Source organism: Lampetra fluviatilis, chromosome 23 (assembly GCF_964198595.1).
Source record: "Lampetra fluviatilis chromosome 23, kcLamFluv1.1, whole genome shotgun sequence".
NCBI classification, from domain to species: Eukaryota; Metazoa; Chordata; class Hyperoartia; order Petromyzontiformes; family Petromyzontidae; genus Lampetra; species Lampetra fluviatilis.
Genome location: NC_136297.1, coordinates 11,407,728 through 11,430,274, shown reverse-complemented (window position 1 = coordinate 11,430,274; position 22,547 = coordinate 11,407,728). Strand labels below are relative to the sequence as shown.

Below are 22,547 nucleotides of genomic sequence, written 5' to 3'. Positions count from 1 at the left end.
TGGTGCGTGTTGGAATACAGCAGTCCTCACAGAAGCTGATGTACGACGTCACAGCCTCTGTGAGTTCATCCAGACTATTGGTAGCAGTCGTGAACATATCCCAGTCAGTACAGTCCAAGCACGCCCGCAATTCCTCTATAGCCTCACTAGTCCACTGTTTAAATGTCCTCACAGCAGGTGTACAGAGCTTTAGTTTCTGCCTGTATGCAGGAATTAGGTGGACCATGACATGGTCAGAGTGTCCAGAGTGACCAATTAAGGTGTGAATTGGTCTCTAAGGTAGGCAGTGATAAGGGGCTGACATGTACACACCTGGGGGACTGGAACCCCGTGGACTCGCGTGGCGGGTTGCATGCAACTTTGTGGGTGTTGTTGATGGAAATTGTTCCTTTGGGGTTTCTTGGCATGCGTTGCCCTCGTGCACCTTGCCATTCGAGGATGTTTGGCGTGAACGAAGAGGCGTTATTGTGGCTCGATATAAGAGGGAAGACATCCACCTCTGGCTCAAACACCTCTATTGAATACTGTATTTGTTTTTTTTCTTCCATGTACGAGATCGTTTTCATTGCTCGTTAGAATGTAATCGGCAAAACTCTGACACGGTTAATGTGTTCAGCAGTTGTTTGTTTGCGTTGCCTTTGTGTCTTCGAATCCAACTTTCACAAACCGATTTATAATATTGGATGTATCTTACCGTATTGCTAGCCTATGACCAAATCACGTGAAATGTTCCCGATTTCACCAGATCTCAGATGCTGAGCAGAATGGAGCCTGGATAGCGCCGTAATGGATGACCATGCATAAAAGGTGTTATAGGCTGTAAAGGACTACGTGCTGCAAACACAATTGTACTTCTATGATCCCCACCTTGACCAACTCATGCTGACAAGCATGGTGAAGCATCCTTATTATCTGAACCGGTCCTGGGCCTCCCCTATGTCGACTCAGCCACAAATTAGCAACTGGTGCGGCGTGTAAACACCGCCACTGGGGAGACGAAGGCGGCCGGGCGTGGTGTTGGACACCCACCCCCTCGTGTGCCGTGCCGGCCTTCATAGGCGCTCACTAGCAGCACTTACCCCAAAAGTCTGTTACAGGCTATACGGTGGATCTTGGTCTTATTGGTTCGTGTAGGACACCAGCCCCATCAATAACCTCGACTGTTAATGTAGACCGTAAGGAACAAATGAACAAACAAGCAATGTGAATTGCAGAGAAAGTATCTTTATTCCATGTTTTATGCACAACACGGTTTAGTTACCACATATCTGGAAAACATTGCGTACAGCGATAGCAAAGGCTAATCATTCTGTATCTTTATCAACTTCGTTGAGGAAAGCGGAGGTCGTCTGAAGGAGGTGCAGAGTCTTGGGTTGCGCTGCGGTTTAATAGGCGGACTTGAGCAGGATCACCACCTGGCTCAGGAACTTATCAACAGCAGCCTTCGCATCGCCACTCTTGACAACTGCGTCGGAAATGACTCCAGCCAGAACCTGTGGAGCAGAGTGCATTTTACAGGGAATTACAATATAACATTGCACATTATAACAGTTGGAAAACTTTGCATGTCGATTTGAAATCTACTCCAAAATTAATGTGGTCTCATTGGAAGCGACTTTTGGAAGGTTACAGGACAATTAGTTTGCTTGTTTGGCCTTAGACCTTCAAGAAATTAAAAGGGATGAGAATACATCGAGGTAACCACAGTACATGTGAAAACAGTTGGTGGTTCCCTTTAGTTTGGTGGGTAGACAGGTTGGGGAATATAAGAGGGCCTGCGTAATATTTCAACTGAAAAATATGAACATTTTATTTAACCAAAGATGCCCAAATTGGTTTTGAAATAGAAAATTCTGCCACAGAATTCATGCGTTTTGCATAGGATGTGAGGAGGGCAATAGTGTTACCTTGAAGTAATTGGGGTCCACGTTTAACTCGTGGGCGTGCTTCTGGCTCAGGGCCTTGAGCTGCAGGCTCTGCTTCGCGGGGTCATCCAGGGCCACCACGGCGTCGTTGACGGCGTTGATGATCCTCTCGGCGTGCCAGCGCACGGCGGGAGACTTCTTGAGCTTGTCGGCCGAGTCGAGCCCCTTGAACTTGGGGAAAAAGGCCTGGGCCTCGGGATAGGCGGCGAAAAACCTGTTGCACGAAAATAATACAAACATTACGTAAATACAGCTGTCACTTGCTTCGGCTGAAAGTTATTCCTGCATGGCTCCTTGATAAACGATGGGACCAATGTTTTACAAATTTACAAGTAGTCCCTTCACTGTGCATCTGATCCTGACGTGATGAGTCAGGACATTTGTGAGAATCGCTAATACCGCAATTCTCTTGTAAACGCTCGAAGTAAAAGCACGGTTCATGAAAATGGTACTTTGCTCAGCGCCGCTGCACAGACTTACTTCACCAGGATGTCCACGCCGGCCTCCTCGTACTTGGCGTACACGGGGGCCCAGGCGCTGACGATGAGGGACTTCTCCGCGGCGGAGATCGCCCCAACGCTTCCAGAGTCGACAATAGGCATGGTAGTTGATGGGCAGATCAAGGCAGTCCTGCAAGGTCTGAAAATCGCTTGTGCCAGACACTTGCTTTGAGTTTCCTTATATACCGAAGTCTATCGGTATGGGGGGCGGGGGAGCGGTTGGTTACTCAACTGGCATTCCCCTTATTTTTTGATGACGATGGTGATCTACCCAATCTTAAATGTGCTTAGTCAAGGATCTAATGTATCTCGTACAACTAGAAGCAATGCCCAAACAATTCATGTGATTTCCTAAGCTGCGGGAACATTGTTTGAGATGACTATCAATGTGAATCATGTTCTTAAAAAATTACTGTCATCCATTGCTGTTAATAACGTCTATAATATGTTATCCACGATGTAAAAATGGGTCAAACATAAGATGAAGCTCAGATCCAATGAAATATCAGTCATGATGAAATAACAAGATAAAAAAGTGCTATCGTGTTGAAACGATTGCTCTGCAGCACGTACACGTAATTGTGAAATGAAATGCTTTTAAGGCCATTATTCCAGTCGTATGCACTTCTAACCAGTAATTGCATTGAGTTGATTGTTTTTAATATAGAGGAAATATAAGGAATTAACATTCACAAACTATTACATTCTGAAAAATGAAATGCAGTTAACGTATAAAACAATAAAATTGAGTTTGATTCAACTATCTTGGATCACATACGTTAGTCTCCATATTTAAATAAATATTCACAATCAGATTTGAGACTAGATTATGGTCAATCGGTGAGAAGTCAGTTCAATTGACAGCGAGGGCCAACCTCACTTGTGAGTGACATCTGAACCGGTCCAAGCTACTTTCTGTACAAACAAAGACAAAGATGCCCATGGAGTTGTAATTATTTCCGATCAGGCTATGTTTACCCACCAAAAGTCAGCCTGAACAATAGTATACCATGCATTAGTTAATTATTATCTTCTATAATGTGTATTTCATTGTTACTATTACGCTATTGTAATAATAATATGCATTTACATTATTAATATTACATGTTATTTTTGTTATACCAAGGACAAACCTAGACCAAGGTGTATTTTTGCACTCTTTTATACAGTGAGAGGTACCCTGTCTTATTATAGAGATCACAGCGATGAGCTGAATAGTCCTCGCGAACAATAAGGCAGAGCTTTCGTGCCCATCTACCACTTTATTGTCATAGGAAATAGGACATATACTTGGGCGCGGCAGTGGGGAGAGGGAACCGCGGTGGCGAGATGTTAACGACCTCGTCTGGTAGAGTGGAGGTTGTGGGTTGTCGATTATGAAAACTTCACTTGCATATGACTTGTATCCTCGTCTGTTAACATATAGGAGCAATGGTCACCCTATGTCTGTTTGGTGCTTCTCTGACTTGTCTTGGAGTTGTACTATCATCATTTTAAAAGTAGTCTGATCAAGCTGACTTGCCCTGCAGGGAATGCATTATTTGTATTTATACAATGTTTCAATTCCTCACGTGAAGCGGCTGTTTTTTAAAATCTGATTTCTGTTTGATTTATAATTTTACTTCATTTGATCTGTTTTACTGTTGTCATTTTGGTGATTCAGGTCACTCTTACAAATTAGATTAATCCGGGTCTCTTGAGTTCTCACCTCGTTAAACAAATACGCTGGAATTCGTCCTTGATAAACATGGAATTGATGAAAGTAAGCCAATGATATCCACTTATACTGGGATAGGAGTCTCTACTGCTCAGTGAAGGAATTTGTTTTCGATTGCAGAAACAATTCGGGATATGTATTTGCTTTTTTTTTATGTCTCTCCGAAATTTGAGGTCACAGGAAGAGATGTCACGTCCACTGGCTTCATGGCATTAACTGCCTCAACGCGACGCCATTTTAACGATGTGTGACATCACTTTTGCTTAAAAAATTACATGTTCAACTAAAAAATGTTGTTTTACTGATGACACTATATGTAAAAAATTGAAACTCAACGATTAATGCATTAAATTATACAAATCATTAAAAGTACTGCCTAAAAAATAATTTGTTACATATTATACATATTTTTTGTGTCTCCTGTCTATACAGACTTCGGAAACTGACTTTAAATTTTCCAGTGGACTGACACCAAGACCGTAGTTGCCACGTACAATCGACGGAGTAAGTAGGTCCGAATACTTGTTATAGGACACTCTTATGAGTCCAGTCCGCGCTGATAACACGTAGCAAGCCCTTTGGAATAACAACACTTAAGTCTGTTGCAAAACAGGCTCACACTCAAGGTAGTAACTGGTTCCAGGTCTTCGGGCTAGAGACTCCGAAACATCGTTGGCCATATGGCACGAGGTTTGCGCGGGGGTATAACAGCAGATCACCGACGTCGATTGGGATCTTTGAGGCTCGTGCTGTTTATATAAAATAGTGTGCATTTAAAGTATATTACTTGCTTGATAACTGCCATCATAGGACAGTATGTAATTACATTTTTTTAAGCCCGGTTTTCAGTTGCGTCGAATTATAGACACGTCTTAATTAGAGGATGTGATGGTTTAAAATCTTCTAATATACATGTCATAATAACATGTAAAACTAACTCATCGCCATAAGTTGTGTCCCAAATGTACACCAGAAACACACTCAGTAATGAAACAATCACATTTGCAGTCAGATGTCAGTGTCCTTTATTGGAAAGTATTATATTGTGAAAGCGTCCTTTACATTGTGTAAAGTCAACTTTTTATGCAGAGCAACTGAGGAACTGTTTGGTAAATATAAGCCACCGCAGTGGCTGTAACAGAATTGAGGTTTAGTTAAGCCTTCAATGTGCCAACTCATCTTTAGAACTCACGTTGTCTTTGTTAGCAGTGAGACGCATTTTTTGCTTCATATTTTGTCATTAGTCCCATCCATGGGGACAATGCTCAATAGCCTCAAGCCCAAGCCATGGCTGAGTCGCTAAGACATCTATGGAAGCAATTGAGCGGCTTATGCCTAAGCTTAGTCGCATCAGAGGTCAAATTAGTGCTGTCTCTGAGAAATTATGAGCTTCTGCAGTGCACTGGTGCTTTATATACCCTCCAAACATTCTTAGGACTTGCGTAATTGTACTTTATCTCGCTTATTAATTATTGTTTTGAAATACATAGAGGAAATGCTGCTGGCAATGCCTTATCAAAATGATCGCGAATATCAAGCCACAGTTGGCAATATCGGTATCTTCTCTGTATATAAGATAGATGAGGATGCAATTATGTTTTGATATGTGGATTAAAGCCATGAAAGAGTATCCAAGGTAAACATTTATTACTGATAAAAAATAATTGTTGAATTAACTTTTTTTTGTAGTTACTGACTTTTAATTCAATAATACAGTACATTAAAGTGAATCGTTAAATGTTTGAAATAACGTTTTTTTTTCTGTGGAGAATTCCTAAACGTAAGATTGCGAAAAATGTTAAATAGCCCTCACGGATAGAAAACGTGAGCACGTAGTGTGATTATGAACATGTCAGTTGTTAGTCACTACTGTAAGAAAAGCTCTCGTTCTGCACGTACAAAATATAGGGCGACACAAAATATGCAATTTTAAACAATATACCGTGCAACAATCTTCCCTTTCAGTGGCCACCAGGCCGTTTGCATTTTTGTATTCTTGAGCTTTCATGTGCAGAGCAAGTGACAGTTGCCATCGTGTGAGTGAACACTTAAACGTGCATGGTTTACATTGGACTTAATTTTTCTAGGAGTGTAAAGCTGAATAAGTGTGAGGGGCTGTACGAAGTGCCATTTGGAAACCACACGTTTGGACCAATTTTCCACATGGTAACTATGTCATGTTGCACCCTCTCGCCGCTGCTGACGAAATTGACTTCACTAGAGGGAACTCGAGGGAAATTGAGGACGGTGGTGTATTGTACTTTTCCATGCTCACCAGATGATGTTGCAAGAGAGTGAGCGTATTCTCATTTCAGCCCACCACACACGATCGACTAAATGTGGTGTATGTCCATAATAAAGGCTTTTTGGTTAGAGCGTGGAAGTATACATGTGTTGCGCCGTGACATTGAATGGAACTGTCGAACTTTTTATTTGCAAGCCCATTGTTGTTTGTCATTACACCACGGCATTCAAAGTTGAAACAAAGTGAGTGTTCAAGCCGTTAACCGTTTTTAACCGGTTAATTACGACCCCCGGTGATGCGAAGATCACAAGATAACAACAACCCTAGTTTACCGTGCTAACCACTACTACACCACCCCACTTAACATAGAGTGTACACCATTTAATATAGTAACAATGTTTTGTGAATAGTCATACTTTTAATATTGTACCATAGTAATCATCAAGAGCAGCAGCAGCTGCCTCTGCAGGAGGGGGCATGAATGTGCAATATAGTAATGTGCACATGTTCCAGACAGAAAGAAACTGTTTCAAAACTACTCAGATAGCAGAGCTTGCATTACTCAACACCCTTGCTCATCAAAATCCCCATGGGTTTTGCCTCAAGACGTCGTGCTAAGCTCTATGGTTTTGAAATAGCCCCGTGTGTTGCCACACTGGTTGTATGCAATATTCCCAACAGCTCTGCTAAACCCAGTGACCTTTTCCAGATCATGGCTTGGTCCTAAGATGTCAATGTTCTAATGGAGTACTCGTATTTCCTTCCATAAAAAGCAAAGCATTCCGTATTAAAAAAAGAAAATGTTAAAACATTATTTGATGATAATGCGTTATCAGTGGTGCACAATCAAACATTGAAAAACAATATTCTTAACACATTTGTCAATAACTACCTCCTCTCTGGGACCACTATACGCTGTGAGGAAGAACTATTGCCCAAAACATCGCCGATTATATACTTTTTCTTTCTAAGGAAGTGTTTTTGACGAATTTGTGAACTTTTTTGCTAGTCATTCAAACACGAAATTGGCCTGGCACATTTAGACCCTATGCGAATATACTTGCTGTTTAGCCGTTCCCAGACGTACAAACATTCCACTTGGCAATTACAAATCTAGAATTACAAGGTTCCTACCAGTAAAACCACGGCCCTTGTGATTGTTGGTTGTTGTTGTTGCACTAAGTCGCCACAAGGCGTCTACGTGTTTGTGTTGAGCCGGGGGCTGTTTCCCTTCGCGGCGTCCCGATTTGTGTCTGCGGCAACGCGTTATAATTCTCCGTATTAATCGCCGCCGTTTATTAAAGATTAACTTTTTGTTATTAACTCATCCCTGGCGGGACGCGTTCTCGTCGAGCGTTTGCGTTGCATTCCGCGACCCCCGTTTGGCCCGCCCGACCGACTGACCGACCGAGCCACCGCCGTCGTCGCGTCGCGTGGCGGGGGGGGGGCCGCGCAGGAAAGCCGTAAAAAGCCTGGGCCTAACGAGCGCCGGTCGATTTGCGCGATTGTCGCACACGCTCGCCTCCGTTGATTGGAAAGTGACCGGGCTTCGCCACATCTCTTAGCAGCAATGTCAGGCGTTACTCGTGAAAGCGTACTTGTTTAAAACTCGCAGGCTGCATACGCCTTCGTTGGCCGTACTCACAATTGAGGGGGGGCGGGGAGGTGCACAGTTAACTGTTAATGGCGATGCGCTGTTAGGCGTTGTGTGTGTTCTGTGTGTCGGGGTGGTCGTGGGGCGATGTCTCTTTGAGTCGGTTCACGCTCTTTAATTGTGTGAAACCATGGCCGGTGGTGATCAGACAAGTCCAATAAGCGTCATTCTCGTGAGCTCGGGCAGTCGGGGCAATAAATTGCTCTTTCGTTACCCGTTCCAACGTCAGAAAGAGCAGTTTCAGGCTGCCACTAGTGAGTTTGCGATCGTGAACAACATCCTTCATCAAGATCATCATCATCATCGCCACCACAGCCATCATCATGATCATCATGATTAACAACACATGTGTAGCGATCATATCACTTCCATTTTCACTAACATAATCATCGCATCCATCATCACATCATCATCAAGGCAAGCAGAAGCACCACCATTATTTTCACAGCCATCAATAAGCAATCATTCCATCCATCATAACCAAGCAATTCACCATCATTACCACCATCATCACCACTACCACCATCATAGCCATCAGCATCACCGCAGCCATCGGCACACACTCAAGATAGCCCCCCACATCATTATCACCACCCCCCATAATCACCACCGCCATCATCACTACCATCACCACCACCACCTATTTTCGCCATCATCATGATCACAAACATTACAATCATCACCACCTTGTTGATGGGCCACTGCTACATGGACATCATAATGATGAAGACGACTGTAATCTAGAAAAGCATAATTATTCGGCCATTGTCCACCGAAAACACATGTGTATTTCTCTAAATATATATTGCTGTACAATTAAGATGTTATTCAGTCGACAGATTGTCATGTATTGTAACTACCAATCCAAATAAAATACTCATTGTTATGCAGTAACCTTCACTGATTTACTATCTGAATTGCAACTTAAGTTGCATTACTGTCCCATTAATGAGTATGCTAAGCGTGTTTATTTCATTTCTCGTTAGGTCTGCTAAATTAATGTTAGTTATTTACCACAAAATCGTTGTCAATTAAATGTTGTTAATGTGCGCTTCAAAGGTCACGGTGGTGAATTTCGGTATCCAGATAACCAAATTGAACTTTTGCAAATTGGCCAGCAGTCGTGCCAGCCACCAGGACATCCATCCGTTGTCATGAATGGTGGTGGGATGGTGAATAATATAATGGGTCATTCATTGTTCGTGGCTTATGATGCAGGCAAGCACAGGAGCCCGTTTGCATTGCACACACCCAGCGAACCCGAGGACCAGGACGGAGACGTGAGGTATGGTTGCTATGCAACAACGTGTTGCCTGGGAGGCACTTAACAAATAGTGTGCGCTAAGTGTTTTGCCGTCACTTGTTACAGTTTTGTTGCATTCGTTGTCATTTTTTCTCGTAAAATATGATCGCTTAGTGTGTCTTTTTTATATAATTGCTAAACACATAAAATATTTTTTTTGCTTGTGCTGTTTTTTCATGTCCACAAATGCCCTTTTTCAGAGAGCAAACCGATTCTGTAAGTGAGAGTGATGAGCAGGTGGTAGCAGGGTAAGATGCCGGCCTTCAGAAATGTGCCTTCTCGTCAATCGCTGCACTTCAAACAGGGCCAAAACTGGACTTCATTTAATTCAAAGCAAAATCTTTTCCTGGAGGCCCCCCCCCCCCCACTTCCAAGTGTAGGTACAGAACTAACATTAAAGGTTGTGAAAACGTAGCGATGTTCTACACTTGGGGTTTCAAACTTCTGAAAAATACCTTTGCCCCAAATTAAATGGAGTCCAGGCGTGGTTCTGCCTGAATTTTTGTCCTCATGAGACTAATTGCAGGCTTCGGATTCCAATGCTGCCTACAATGATTCAGAATTCGTTTTTTGAACATCACCATTGTCCGTAGAAATCCATGGAATGGGGCAAATTTGTTTACCCACTGTACACTTTTTTTTAAGTAGGCAAATTATGTTTGAGCAATATGATATGTGCGGGCATCACCGTGCAAACTTTCCACATTTGAAAATTTACCCACAATTTTCTCAATTGAGGTTATACATATCGATTTAACCCCTACTGTGTGACTACTGCAGAATATGTGAAACATAGCACCTTTAGGATTGCCTTGCAGGATAAGAATGGCACGGATCCCAAAGGTAATCATGATTTTATTTGATTTACAGATGCAGCTGAACTCACTTATTTGTATTTGTTAAATATCACCCTCGTGTTTTGCAAAACCTGTGAGTGATCAGCTGGATTATTTAAGTAGGAAAGGTAAGATGGCATGACATTTCAAATGTTACGGTGGAAAGGACATTTTTTGGCAACACATTTGCTACATTCACATGTTTCTATCGGACAGTGGTCATAAAACAACAATTATTTTGTCTTATGTAATCAGACATTAAACAATTATAATCATATTGCAGTACAATAATTATAATAAAATTGCAGAATAAACCTGATTGGTTTTAGTCAATAAAATAGTAATCTTGCACAGGGCGTTGGTGATGCACTTTTTGGCCGTGAATTGTTACACGATTGTGCACACTTCATTCTTCCAGTCTCACGTCCACCTTTCAAATGTGTGTGTGTCACAAATTTGGGTTCACTAGGTGATATGGTTATTACTGAGTTTTTTGATGAGCGTACAGTTCCATGTGGATTTGACTCGTGCATTAAGCATTTTTGTTAATGTTTCTAAATGCACCTGTATCTCAAGTTGCTGTTCAATAAGGTGGGCCATTTGATTTTTTTTCAATCAAAGATACCAAGCACAGCCCTAAAGGTTTAGCGCAAAGCTGGCAACAACTAAAATCACTAATACAGTATTGGTTCGGTGAGTATTTCCAGAGCCGGAGTGGTGATTAAGAACGAGGAGGGAGAATTTTGTATTTGGGGAAATTATTAAGGGGAAAAGTTGAGAACATAAATTATAAAGGAACATTTTAGAAGCGAATTTGTAACAATAAAATCATATATATACGAACATTCCTGTGAAATGCAGGTAAATCTCAAACATTGTATAAGAGCCTACAAAGCAATAGTTGCCATTTAAAGTGCACAGAAGAGCAGAGTGAAATCCACACTAAAATAAGGGCCCCTTGTATTGAACGAGGTGAGCTGTTCTTAAAAAAAATGTAATTCACATTTTCGGTGGGTAGCTGTGCACGGTGAGATGTTGGAGTCTTTAAGTGTGAAACTGCGTTGGCTTTCCTCTGATGAGACCGTTTACCTCACGGTACACATTAGTCTCCCAGAGTAAAAAAAAAACAACGCTTGGGGATTCTATGTAAATGCATTGGTAAACATTGTACAGAGATAAACGAGCGCTATTTTAAAAGCTCATGCAATTCATGCTTGCATGTGAAAGATTTTCACTTTTATCATCATGATTGAGCTGTGCACATTTCGCTTGGCTTCAATTTGTACTCGATTCCTCGCAAGCACTGGATGATTTTATGCACACTGCTGATTGTAAGTGTGCGCCGATTTAAAAAGCCAAACCTTTTATTTTTCTGCATCTCCTAAAAGTAAGCCACGCTCATCATTCACTAATGCATTTCACCCATTCACTGCCTCGTTATTTTTTTAAAAATCAAAATGCAAAAAAATGTTGTTCTGATCATACCTGATATAAGAGTACATCTGTACTTGATTATCCACATAATGTATTTTGCATATTTTTTCCTGTTCCAGCTATTATAATAGGTTAACAGTAATTGGTGAAGATTGATTATAATAATACATACCATGGTGAAACCAATGTTTTATAAGCTGTAATATGAATAACAATAATTGCTAAATGCCTTAAAATATCTTTCCATCTCAGTTGTGTTAAAGTGTCTACGGGCGTTCGTCTCCGACTGATGAGAGAGCGTCCCCTGCTTGGATGCCCCTTCAACGCGTTTTGCGCTGGCGTGCGTGCACTGGCGCGCGTGCAGGTTTTCCGATGTTATTCTGGCCACAATCTTGGCGCCCAAGTCTGAGCTGTGTGGCAAGCGGTTTGAGCTGAAGATTGACAATGTCCTCTTCGTGGGGCACCCAACCCTCCTGCAGCACTCGCAGCTGCCACAGGTTTGTTCAGCCAAGTAGAGGCAAAGCCTAGCCCGTACGAACATTAACGGTGATTGTAAAAGCTCACCTTTGTTGAACCTGCAGTAATCCTATAGAAGTCGGAAGATTGGTCAATTAAGTCAGTTCATCGACTACCCTTTTTGTGATCGATAACATTGGCCCTCTTAACAATGGCTGCTGCCCCCCACATCCTACCTGTCGAAGGTAGGAAACCCCCAGAGGCCACACCCAGCGTGACGTGACATGATGCCGATGGTGTCACTAAGCCCTACCCATCACCAAACTTTTAGCAGCATGAGTGAGAAGAGGGGTGAGGCTTCTTCAATATATTTACATGTCATCCAATCAGTCCACTAAGCGGACCGATATCCAGTCAAGTAATACATTTTGACTTAAAACTTTCGTGACTGCAGGAATTCATATTCTTTGGTTTCAGTAAAGTCACGCAGATAGAATAAAAATAAGTGAATAAAAGTAAAAAAATATAAAATAAAAATAATAAAAAACACTAATGTAGACTTTAGTCTGGTTCTTAATCGGAGTGTACTGGCAGTCTATAATGTAGACTGTAGCCTGGTTATTAAGTTTGGTGAGTGTATTGACAGTCTATAATGTAGACTGTAGCCTGGTTTGTAAGCTTAAAAACCAGGCTACGGTCTACATTATAGTCTACATTATAGACTGCCAGTACACTCACCCAGCTTAATAACCATTGCTACAGTCTACATTATAGACTGCCAGTACACTGACTCCGATTAAGAACCAGGCTACAGTCTACATAGTGTTTTTTTTTTATCTACGTCACTTTACCAAAAAAACCAAAGAATAAGAGTAATCAATTCCTTAAATCATCGGGTAAATTGGCTATATAATCCTATCATTAACCCAGGTTATACAAATCTACACTGTTGGCGATACCTTGTGTCTGTATGAATTAGCGCACCGTTCTTTGTCATGTGAAGTTTGTTTTTCTCAAAAGGTTTCCAAGACAGATCCATCTCCCAAACGAGAAACTCCAACTATGATCCTGTTCAACGTGGTGTTTGCGCTGAGAGTGAGTGGCACACATGGCAACCAATGCAGTAAAATATAGAGGACAGGAGAACTCCATTTTAGCCTCTCACTCCACAGGATGCTTGGGTCACTGGTGATGGGGATTTTATACGTACATGTGTTTAGTTAGCATGCAATAACCAGCAGAGGATTGATGTATCAAATAACTTGCATGAGACATGAAATGTGCTACTATAATGAGCCAAGAATGTCTGTGTGTCCCGTGCGTGACGTCACTCTACGTCGACCAGCCCCCCTCATTAATAATCATGAACAGGTTACGTTCTCCACATGGACCCCCCTTCCATTAATAATAATTAGCGGGTGACGTCACTCCACATGGGGGGGCGAGGCGCCTCCTCCCCCCTCCTCAGCGTCAACTTACAACCCTTACGTCACGGGATCTCCGTAACGCTATTGAGACATAGAAGTAAAAAGGACGTCATGATGAACAAGGAATTATAACCTTTAAATGAAATAAGTTTGTGTCACCGCGGCCTTACAAATTGCACACGAATTGATGCAATGAATATCACGTTGCGGTCTGCTTTTTGCTTGCAAGTTTCAGATTTAGTGCAATACACCCGTCCTTGGCAGGCAAAAGGCTAGTGTTTTATCATTTTACGGTGAATCTGCCCTTAATACGAAACCAAAACCATCTGAGTCTTAATATTTATAGCTCAAATAGCAAAATATTAGGTTTGGATTGTTCAAGGTAAATATAAGCTTCCATCTCTCCATGCTTGTTTGCAAGTTTTTAATTTTTTGTTCTTGTTTGTGAACGACCATGTTTATGAACAATGTCACAGCAAATTGGTATATTACTTTTTATTATCAAGTTCAGCTTTCAAACGCACTCCAGCCTGCTCCCGTGCGCCTTATTATTTATTTATTTTTATTCCTGTCTGCCTTCATTATTTGTCCTAGGTATACACAATCTGCTCTGTTTCCAGTTGTCCCTCCTACAGACATCTCCAAACGTTTAGCGGATGTGTTGGACGTGAGCTCTGTTTTGCTTACAAGCTCTGCTGTTGGTTATCCCGAAGTAGGCCCTCTACTTTGGGGCAGCAATTACAAATGTTCGTGCGCGTGCGATGTCTATGTGGCCCTGGTCCTCAGGCCCACGCGGACCCGTCGGTGCTGGGCTGCATGCACAACCTGTCGCGACGCATGGCGGTGGCGCTGCGGCATGAGGAGCGGCGCTGCCAGTACCTGACACGGGAGGCCAAGCTGATGCTGGCCGTGCAAGACGAGATCTCTGCCCTGCACGACGGTGCGGTTCGCTCACAAAGAGAGAGATCCTCCTCTACAGCTTTAACAGACTGTTGGGGCAAGTGCTGGTAGTGGGCACCTATGAAGGCCGGAACAGCACACGAGGGGTGGGTGGCCAGCACCATGCCCGACCGCCTTTGTCTCCCCAGTGGTGATGTTTACACACCGCACTAGGTACTCACTTTTGAGGCTTAGTCGACCTAGAGGAGGCCCATGACCAGTTCAGATAATTGTCACTGGTGTTGGACTCGGGCGGGAATCGAATTCGGGTCACCAGGTCCGTAGCGCTAACCACTACCCTACCGTGTGTGGTTCGCTCACGCACACACACGCACACACTCCCCGCTACGCCCTCCCACTGTACGGAGTAGAGCTCAGGTCGATTCAATCCATTCAATTTAATGTTTACATTTAAATATAGTCGACAACTTTTTTTTGTGATGGAATGCTTGGGTCTTATAAAAACTAACTGCGACCGCCCTTCGATGCTGCCTGCAGAACGTGGGGTGACGTGGCTGATCATGCCGATGGTGTCTCCAAGCCAAGCCCCATCGCCTCCCATGCAGCGGCACGTGTGCCCACACATGTTTGGCTTTTAATGTAACTATTGTCCTGCTGTGTAATCGGTTGAGTCATCGAGCTGATAATCGGTGGAGTAATCCATCATTTAAATAATCGGATAACCCAACTATGCTCCCGAGTAACTTTCCGAATGGATAAGGTCAGCCTATCGGGGACAGTGGAACGACCAAACCCCTGTCTCGGCAGCTAAAAGGTCAGACACCCTGTACAGGGCGTGAAGGGGACAATGGAGTGGGCGGCATCGCTGTGCTTTCTGTTCTCTGCCACAAGCTGTTAGTTTTGCGTGCTCTGCCACCAATCAGAGAACGTGAATACGGTTGCTTTAGAGTCTCATGATGACGCTCCGCGGTGTTCAGGGGTGCAACCTTTTTTAATTCGCTCATTGTTGTGTTCTTGCCCATGCAGGCAGTCCTCCGCCTTCTCCCTTCCACCACATCCTGCCCAAAAGCAAGCTGGCTCGGGACCTAAAGGAGGCCTATGACAAGTAAGCTTGCTTTGCCGCGCAGGGCACGACCAACTCAGAGTGCATGAGGAATGCGGTGAGGTGGGCTCCTCTCGCAGATGTCTTTTAATCCCATTTTTCTGGAAACTCTTGTTACAAGAGAGAGAATGGATGGACTGAATAATTGCTTAAGTGCACAAGAGGCTACATGACTGCCCCCTTGTGGAATATGAACCATGTGCTTTCGTGTATTCAATAACCGCCCCTATCAGAGGTGTTGAAGGCTTGTCGATTGTAAACACATGTGGCTCTGTGTGAATCGTCTTATAACGTTATCATTCTTGCGAGCAGAAGAATTCAAAATCTGAAAAATAGTGGGAACGCTGGGGCAGATAGTGTTAAGTAGTTATTACAATACATTCACAAATGGGGAAATCTTTAGTTGTTATACAGGGTGTGTCTTTTAAATTATAGCCAAAGTAACGTTATTTCACTATACTTGGGTATATTTTTAAAAGATGCACCCTGCTTAACCGGGTCTGGTGAGTTTTAATTAACGTTTGGATGATGGTAGAACAGAATGAGATGCTTCTCTAAGTGCGTGCTGTGTGTTCCTTCTCCAGCCTCTGTTCCACAGGTTTGGTGCAGCTATACATCAACAACTGGCTGGAAGTCAGCTTCTGCCTGCCTCACAAGGTGCACAAAATCAGCAACAACTACATCTCGCCCGAGGCTATAGAAAGGAGTCTAAAGTCAATACGGTGAGTGCAAGGGTGCTCGTATGTATGTGCGTTGAACTTCTTTCGCACCGTACGTAGCCAACCGTGATAATCGGAGGTGCGGAGGAAGGCCAACAAACTCAACACAAAAAGCAGTTGAGTTTTCAATCTTGATTTAAAAGGGCATAGCTCTAGTGGCTTTCTAATTTCGGAAGGAAGAGCATTCTAGATGGCCTCAGAAGGGCATCTGAAAGCGTGCGATGCAGTGACCATCTTTGTTCGATGGTCTATCCAAGAATGTCTCTTACAAGTCCAGAATGTTCACAGCCCACCTGATCATAGCCTACATATTTGTCAAACCTTTACCTTTTTGGCATGAAAAAAAATATTGCGTTACAAGTATATCTCATCAAACCTGGTCTCCTTTTCTCTCCACTACCCCCTCACCCTGTGCCCACCCATTCAAGCGATCACATAGCACTTCTACACTAAACCATCTCTGCAAATAAACAACCTTCTTGAACTGCTTACCAACACCACATCCACACTGTCCCATCACAGCCCACGCAGTCACCTTCCTCACACAGTACCCTACCCACCCTGATTTGTATTCCCTGTTTTCTGTATATTTTCGCCCCACGTGCAGTCCCTACCATGCGCTGCTACTGCTGGGCGAGGAGAAGTCGCTGCTGAGTCAGCTGCCGGCCGACAGCTCCCCGTCGCTGGTGCGGCTCATCAAAGTGACGTCACCCATGAAGACGCTGCAGCAGCTGGCGCAGGATGCTGACCTAGCATTGCTGCAGGTGAGGTGGACGTGCACCAGCTACGATGAAAATAGCACTTGCGATAGGAGCAGGCTATGCCAAGCTGTGTAGATGCTGCCGTGGTGTAATGGTTAGCGCACAATGGCCATGCCATCCGCAGGGGTCGCCAGTTCGATCACGGCTGATGATGAATGCTTTCCGAGCAGCACAATTAGATGTTGTCACACGACGTATTACGAGTGACATTGGGACGTGGCACCACAGTGATGTCATCGCAAGGCACGCATTTGGCATGTGATGTCATTGCCTTGTCCGAAAAGGCATTGAGTTCATCCTTGTTTTATTATTACTTGGATAACCCTTTGATTAATTTGACCAGTTTTATATCGGGTAAGACCCTAATAGTAACACGACTTTTACTAACATTTAATTCATATTGCATCATCCCAATGAGAGTGACACCATATTACAGACAGATGGACGGGTGTACAGACGGACAGACAGAGTTCTCGCATAAACACTTTTAACCTGATTTGGAAATTGTTGGAAAAGGGACCTTTTGTATGTAATTAGAACTCCTGGTAAGGCTGGCCAAGATGGCTGAAAATTGCCTTTTTTTTCCCGTGCCTGTCAGGTGTTCCAGCTGGCGGCGCACCTGGTGTACTGGGGCAAAGCCACCGTAATCTACCCACTGTGTGAGACCAACGTCTATATGCTGTCGCCCAGCTCCAACACGTACATGTGTGTACACGCACACATCGATGGGAGGATTGCGTGGTATTGTGGGTGTTATTATGTTGTTCTTCCATACACAGCTGTGGATTATGGTGTGTCGTTTGAAGTCATGTGTTGTAGCATTCCAAATCATGTTTTGGTTAAGCTGTATGGCAGCCGTCTGGGCATATGCTTCACGGGCCTGAGTAAATCTAGATTTGAAGTTCACGGGCCTGAGTAACACAACAAGCCAATGCATGCTTATACGAGCCGGACTCTGACCAGTCAGCAGGCACTGACTGCGTGTTTCACCTTGAGACTTGGAACCAGACATGATCGCGTTGGTGATCAGACATTATCTCGTTGGTGATCCGACACGAACGCTCCAGAGTAATTGTGCCACTCGTGTGCGCAGACACTCGCCGTACTCGGAGCAGTTTGCGCAACAGTTCCCTGGGTGTGAGCTGTCCACCACCCTGACCGAGTTCTCCCTGCCTACGCCGCTTGCGGAGCACCGCAACCCACTTGGCACACCAGTGCAGCAGGTGCAGTCATCGCTGGGGGCGCATGGCACCACGCGGGCATACAAGGGGGAACTTAGGCCATTCACCACGGGACCACGCCGATTTGTGTGGATTGTTTAGTGCAAGGGAGGACGGATGTCTATGAAATCGGTGCATAGAAGGCAGACATTGGTATGTAATAGGTATGCTATACACACAATCCACGTAAGAGGGACAACAACATACATTACTAACATTTTCAGGTAGCAAACTTGGACACACGGGGGTCTGTGATGTACGCATAGGAAACAAAGAATGGTAAAGTGCACACCAGGGTACATACGAGAACATGCAGTCACTTGCTTTTGCCATGGCTGCCGGCAGACCCAGCTGGTGCACACGGTGATGTGGATGCTGCAGCGGAGGATGCTGATGCAGCTGCACACGTACGTGTGCCTGATGGTGCCTGCTGGCGAAGAGAGCGCCAGCTCCATCGGAGGAGGCGGCGGTGGTGGTGACGGCGAGCTGCAGTGTGCGGGCGGCGCGGCGCGTGCCACTGGCTGTGCCTTCTCGGCGCCCACCGCGCTTGTCTTCGGCTCCCCACGTAAGCGGAGGAGGACCTGCCGCGGCCAAATTGCAGGAAGTGAATGTGCAGCAAATTTAAATCCTTTATTATTCACGTGGGTTTGGCTTTACGAGGACTGAAACTAAACAATTATACATTGAAAAATAGAATCTGTAATGTCTACATCCTTGTATTCGTTGTTTAATTTTAACTGATGCTGTTGTTAATCGCGACATAAAATCTAGCGAAATAGGATGTTTCATGTCATAGGGTCATTACCGTTTAAACATATTTTCAGCAAACCATTGCTGAGTATCATAACCTTTTCAGAAGTGTCCTGCATTGGAATACTTTGGCCAGTTTCACTTTTTTGTGGGAGAAAACCAGACTGCCTGGATAAAACTCACACCTATGAGGTGATAGGTTCACACATCCAATTGCAGTGATGCCATCTATTGGTCACTTAATCGGCCAGAAAGTTTGAGAGTTTCATCATTATAAGTGTCCAGTTGCCCCTTGCCTCAAAAGTACTGGATTACAGGTGTGCGCCACCAGACCCAGCTCCGAAATAGACGTCAGTGGTAACTGCGCTGTGGCCTCCGGTCTTAGTTGTCTACGAATGTGAGTCGTTTTCATACCTTTCTGTCATCAGCGAGCAGCGATGATCTTACCCTGACGAGTCCCAGCCTCGAAGCGTCGAGCGTGGAGCTGGGCGCGTGCGGCGAGGACTCGCCTGTGAACCGGCGCGTCACCGAGAACCTGTTGGCCAGCCTGCCCGAGCACGAGCGCAGCTGCATTAACGCCGTGCCCGCCGCTCACAACCCCGAGGATCTGCGGCTCTTCGCAAGGTTAGACCACGACACCGCCTCCAGCACTCGGTGGTACTAGGGATTGCCGTGATATAATTTCTCATGATTCGATATCACGTTTCACGATACAACATATTATCACGATATCAGTTTCCCATTAACCTTTTAATTGTATTCCTATTTTGTATTTACTTTGCTGTATTTGTATGTTGTTGCATATTCCATTGTGCCTTCATTGTTGTCAGTGTCTATGTTATCCTCATGGATTGTTTATTTGTGTCTCCTGTAAAGTGCTTTAAGTTACTTCCCAATTTAAAAGTCTTGAGTGACACGTGTGTCTCGCTCCTTGCCTCATGCAGGCTGCTGCCATACTTCCGAGGATACCACCATCTGGAGGAAATCATGTACCACGAGAACGTGCGGCGTTCCCAGCTACTCACGCTCATCGACAAGTTCCGCAGTGTGCTGGTGGTGCTTACTCACGAAGACCCCATCATCTCTATCTTTCACTTGCCCACAGAGTGACTAACACGACCGGCATATCTGCTCGAACCACTGAGCAACTCATGCGCGGCTCAAACCGCACGTCCGGTCCAGCGGTCGTCTAGAGCCTTATCCCACATTCAGATCCTAAGAGGACCTGCATGATGTTTGTTTACCAAGGCATTTATCAAAAATACTGCCTTAAAAATAAAAAGGATATAATCAACAAGGTTTCGGGTAGTGGCATATCTTTGTATAAATACATTTTCATCATGGGTTAATTGAATGCCAACTAATTCGGCAAATGTGTTAGTTCATCTGAGGAGCTCAGATTGTTCTCTATGGGCGATAGCCATATGATATAGTTGAATGTGTTTGCAGTAACGACGACTCTGTTTTAGTTATATTGACAATATAACTGAGATGTATTCCTCAGTCATGGTTCTAAGCTCTGCTCCACAATGACTTTTCATGGCTTTACCACTTGTTAAGTGAACTCCTTTCACCTCATTGCATACGATTTATCACCATATTTTTATTTATTTTTTAACTCTTCCATTAGAAGTACAAAATTATGCGTGCCCACGGGATTGTGGTTAATACGCAGATACGATTGGAATTGTTGTATAAGTGCCAGTTACATGAAGATGCTTCATGTGTTTCATGTCAAGATTGATGTTGCAGAAATGTTACTGCCAAGCGTTTTGATGTGTTTCAAAAGTAAATGCTGCTGCTTTAACTACAGTACATATGAGGTTTTTCTTTGTTTGGGGAGCATCTGAAAAATATTTCCCCAATAACTTTTACACCTTCACCTTGTACAATACCCAAACACAATGTGTCAGTTACTTTAATTAAATCAAATGGCACGTAATATTGTACACAGGTGACATTGAGTAGATAGACACTGCTCGTTTAGAAAATAATGCAAGCCCCCATTGTTATCTAGATATTTTGCAGATTCGGTGTGACCCATATTTTCTATCGGTATTTGCTAATGCTATCGTCAGCAGGAAGCAAGCCAAAAAACATACATATATATGCATTGGCTTGCATATATGCAAAGACAATGCATATATTATCAGAGTATTTTTTTGTTTGCATTCTGACCACAAGTAATGTGGTGAATGCAGACATGATTCTTTGCAAAAGGTTTCAGTTTGGTGTTTTAACATCTCAACACCTGTTTTGTTGCCAGAAAAAAGGGGAAAACCTGTTCTCAAACCTAATACAAATCCACATTTTTCAAGCTACCTCTATAAATTCGGTATTGATCAAAAGTTCGTCGTCAGTAGATGTGGAAGCAAACTACTTTTTTGGTCCACTTTCCCTCGTGTGAGTTTAACACGTAGCAGGCTTTCACGACCAATAAATATCCATAATAGTTTTTTTGGGTTAGATCGCGTAAATATATAAATGTGTCGTTAAAACCCGCCACCATCCGACACAGCCAACAAGTAAGGGTTTTCACGTAAACAGAACGTGGCCAATTCGTCACTAGTACAGCACTAGTGTATAGTGTAGTGTATAGTAGTGTATAGTGTAGTGTTAATAGTGTATAGTGTAGTGTTAATAGCAGAGGTGGGACAAAGTCATTGTTATGCAAGTCCAAGTCGAGTCGCAAGTCATCAAATTCATGACTCGAGTCTGACTCGAGTCCAAGTCACATGACTCGAGTCCACATCTCATAGGTGGGACAAAGTCATTGTTATGCAAGTCCAAGTCGAGTCGCAAGTCATCAAATTCATGACTCGAGTCTGACTCGAGTCCAAGTCACATGACTCGAGTCCACACCTCTGGTTAATAGTAATGTATAGTAGTGCAGTGTATAGTGTAGTATACTAGTAAAGCACCACACCGGTGTGTTTGAGAGCCAAGCCACAACATTTACAATCTGAGTACGACGTTTCGCCAGTAGTAATTACGCGATCTAGTTGAGCTACGATGAAATGAGAGGGGGTGATGAGTCAATGAGGGAATCGATGCGTGAATGAAAGATTTGAGAGGTTCCAGCAAGAGGAATGATTGAGTGAAAACGAATGAGTTACGATTGAATGAGGGTGGGGGGGGAGTGAATGAGGGAAGCTATGAGCGAATAAAAGTATTGAGAGGGTTGAGTAAGAGGAATGATTGATTAAATGAATGAGAGTGATAACGAATGCGTTACGATTGAATGAGAGGGGTTGGTGGTGAGATTCAATGACGGAATCGATGAGCAAATGAAAGGTGTGAGAGGTTCCAGCGAGAGGAACGATTGATTGAATGAGTGAAAACGAATGAGTTACGATGGAATGAGAGATGGGGGAGGGAGTCAATAAGGGAATCGAGCGAATAAAAGCACAGAGGTTCGAGGAAGAGGAATGATTAATTAAATTAATGAGAGAACGAATGAGTTACGATGGAATGAAAGGGGGGGGTCAATAAGGGAATCGAGCGAATAAAAGCACAGGTTCGAGAAAGAGGAATGATTGAATGAATGAGTTACGATGGAATGAAAGAGAGGGGGGGTGGGGGTCAAGGGAATCGATGA

General features: G+C 43.7%; 2 protein-coding genes across 4 annotated transcripts; one reads left to right on the top strand and one right to left on the bottom strand.

Annotated features, from left to right (window-relative positions):
- Positions 1 to 1,222: 1,222 nt before the first annotated feature.
- On the bottom strand, positions 1,223 to 2,565 carry LOC144940931 (globin-1-like). Its single transcript, XM_078867441.1, has 3 exons — positions 2,406 to 2,565; positions 1,908 to 2,139; positions 1,223 to 1,493 (listed from the first exon to the last, which is right to left on the bottom strand). The coding sequence occupies exons 1-3, from the start codon at positions 2,525 to 2,527 to the stop codon at positions 1,386 to 1,388; spliced, it is 462 nt and encodes a 153-aa protein (XP_078723567.1). The 5' UTR covers positions 2,528 to 2,565; the 3' UTR covers positions 1,223 to 1,385.
- Positions 2,566 to 7,568: 5,003 nt separating this feature from the next.
- On the top strand, positions 7,569 to 20,756 carry NPRL3 (NPR3 like, GATOR1 complex subunit). Of its 3 annotated transcripts, XM_078867206.1 has the most exons (14): positions 7,569 to 8,295; positions 9,260 to 9,326; positions 9,545 to 9,592; positions 11,979 to 12,111; positions 13,091 to 13,165; positions 14,284 to 14,437; positions 15,424 to 15,502; positions 16,084 to 16,221; positions 16,826 to 16,982; positions 17,578 to 17,684; positions 18,073 to 18,202; positions 18,545 to 18,764; positions 19,378 to 19,573; positions 19,894 to 20,756. In XM_078867206.1, the coding sequence occupies exons 1-14, from the start codon at positions 8,172 to 8,174 to the stop codon at positions 20,057 to 20,059; spliced, it is 1,794 nt and encodes a 597-aa protein (XP_078723332.1). In that variant the 5' UTR covers positions 7,569 to 8,171; the 3' UTR covers positions 20,060 to 20,756. The 3 variants fall into 3 exon arrangements, with proteins under 3 accessions (XP_078723332.1, XP_078723330.1, XP_078723331.1); XM_078867204.1 differs by lacking the exon at positions 9,545 to 9,592; XM_078867205.1 differs by lacking the exons at positions 7,569 to 8,295; positions 9,260 to 9,326 and having other exon boundaries at positions 9,334 to 9,592.
- The last annotated feature ends 1,791 nt before the right edge of the window (positions 20,757 to 22,547 follow it).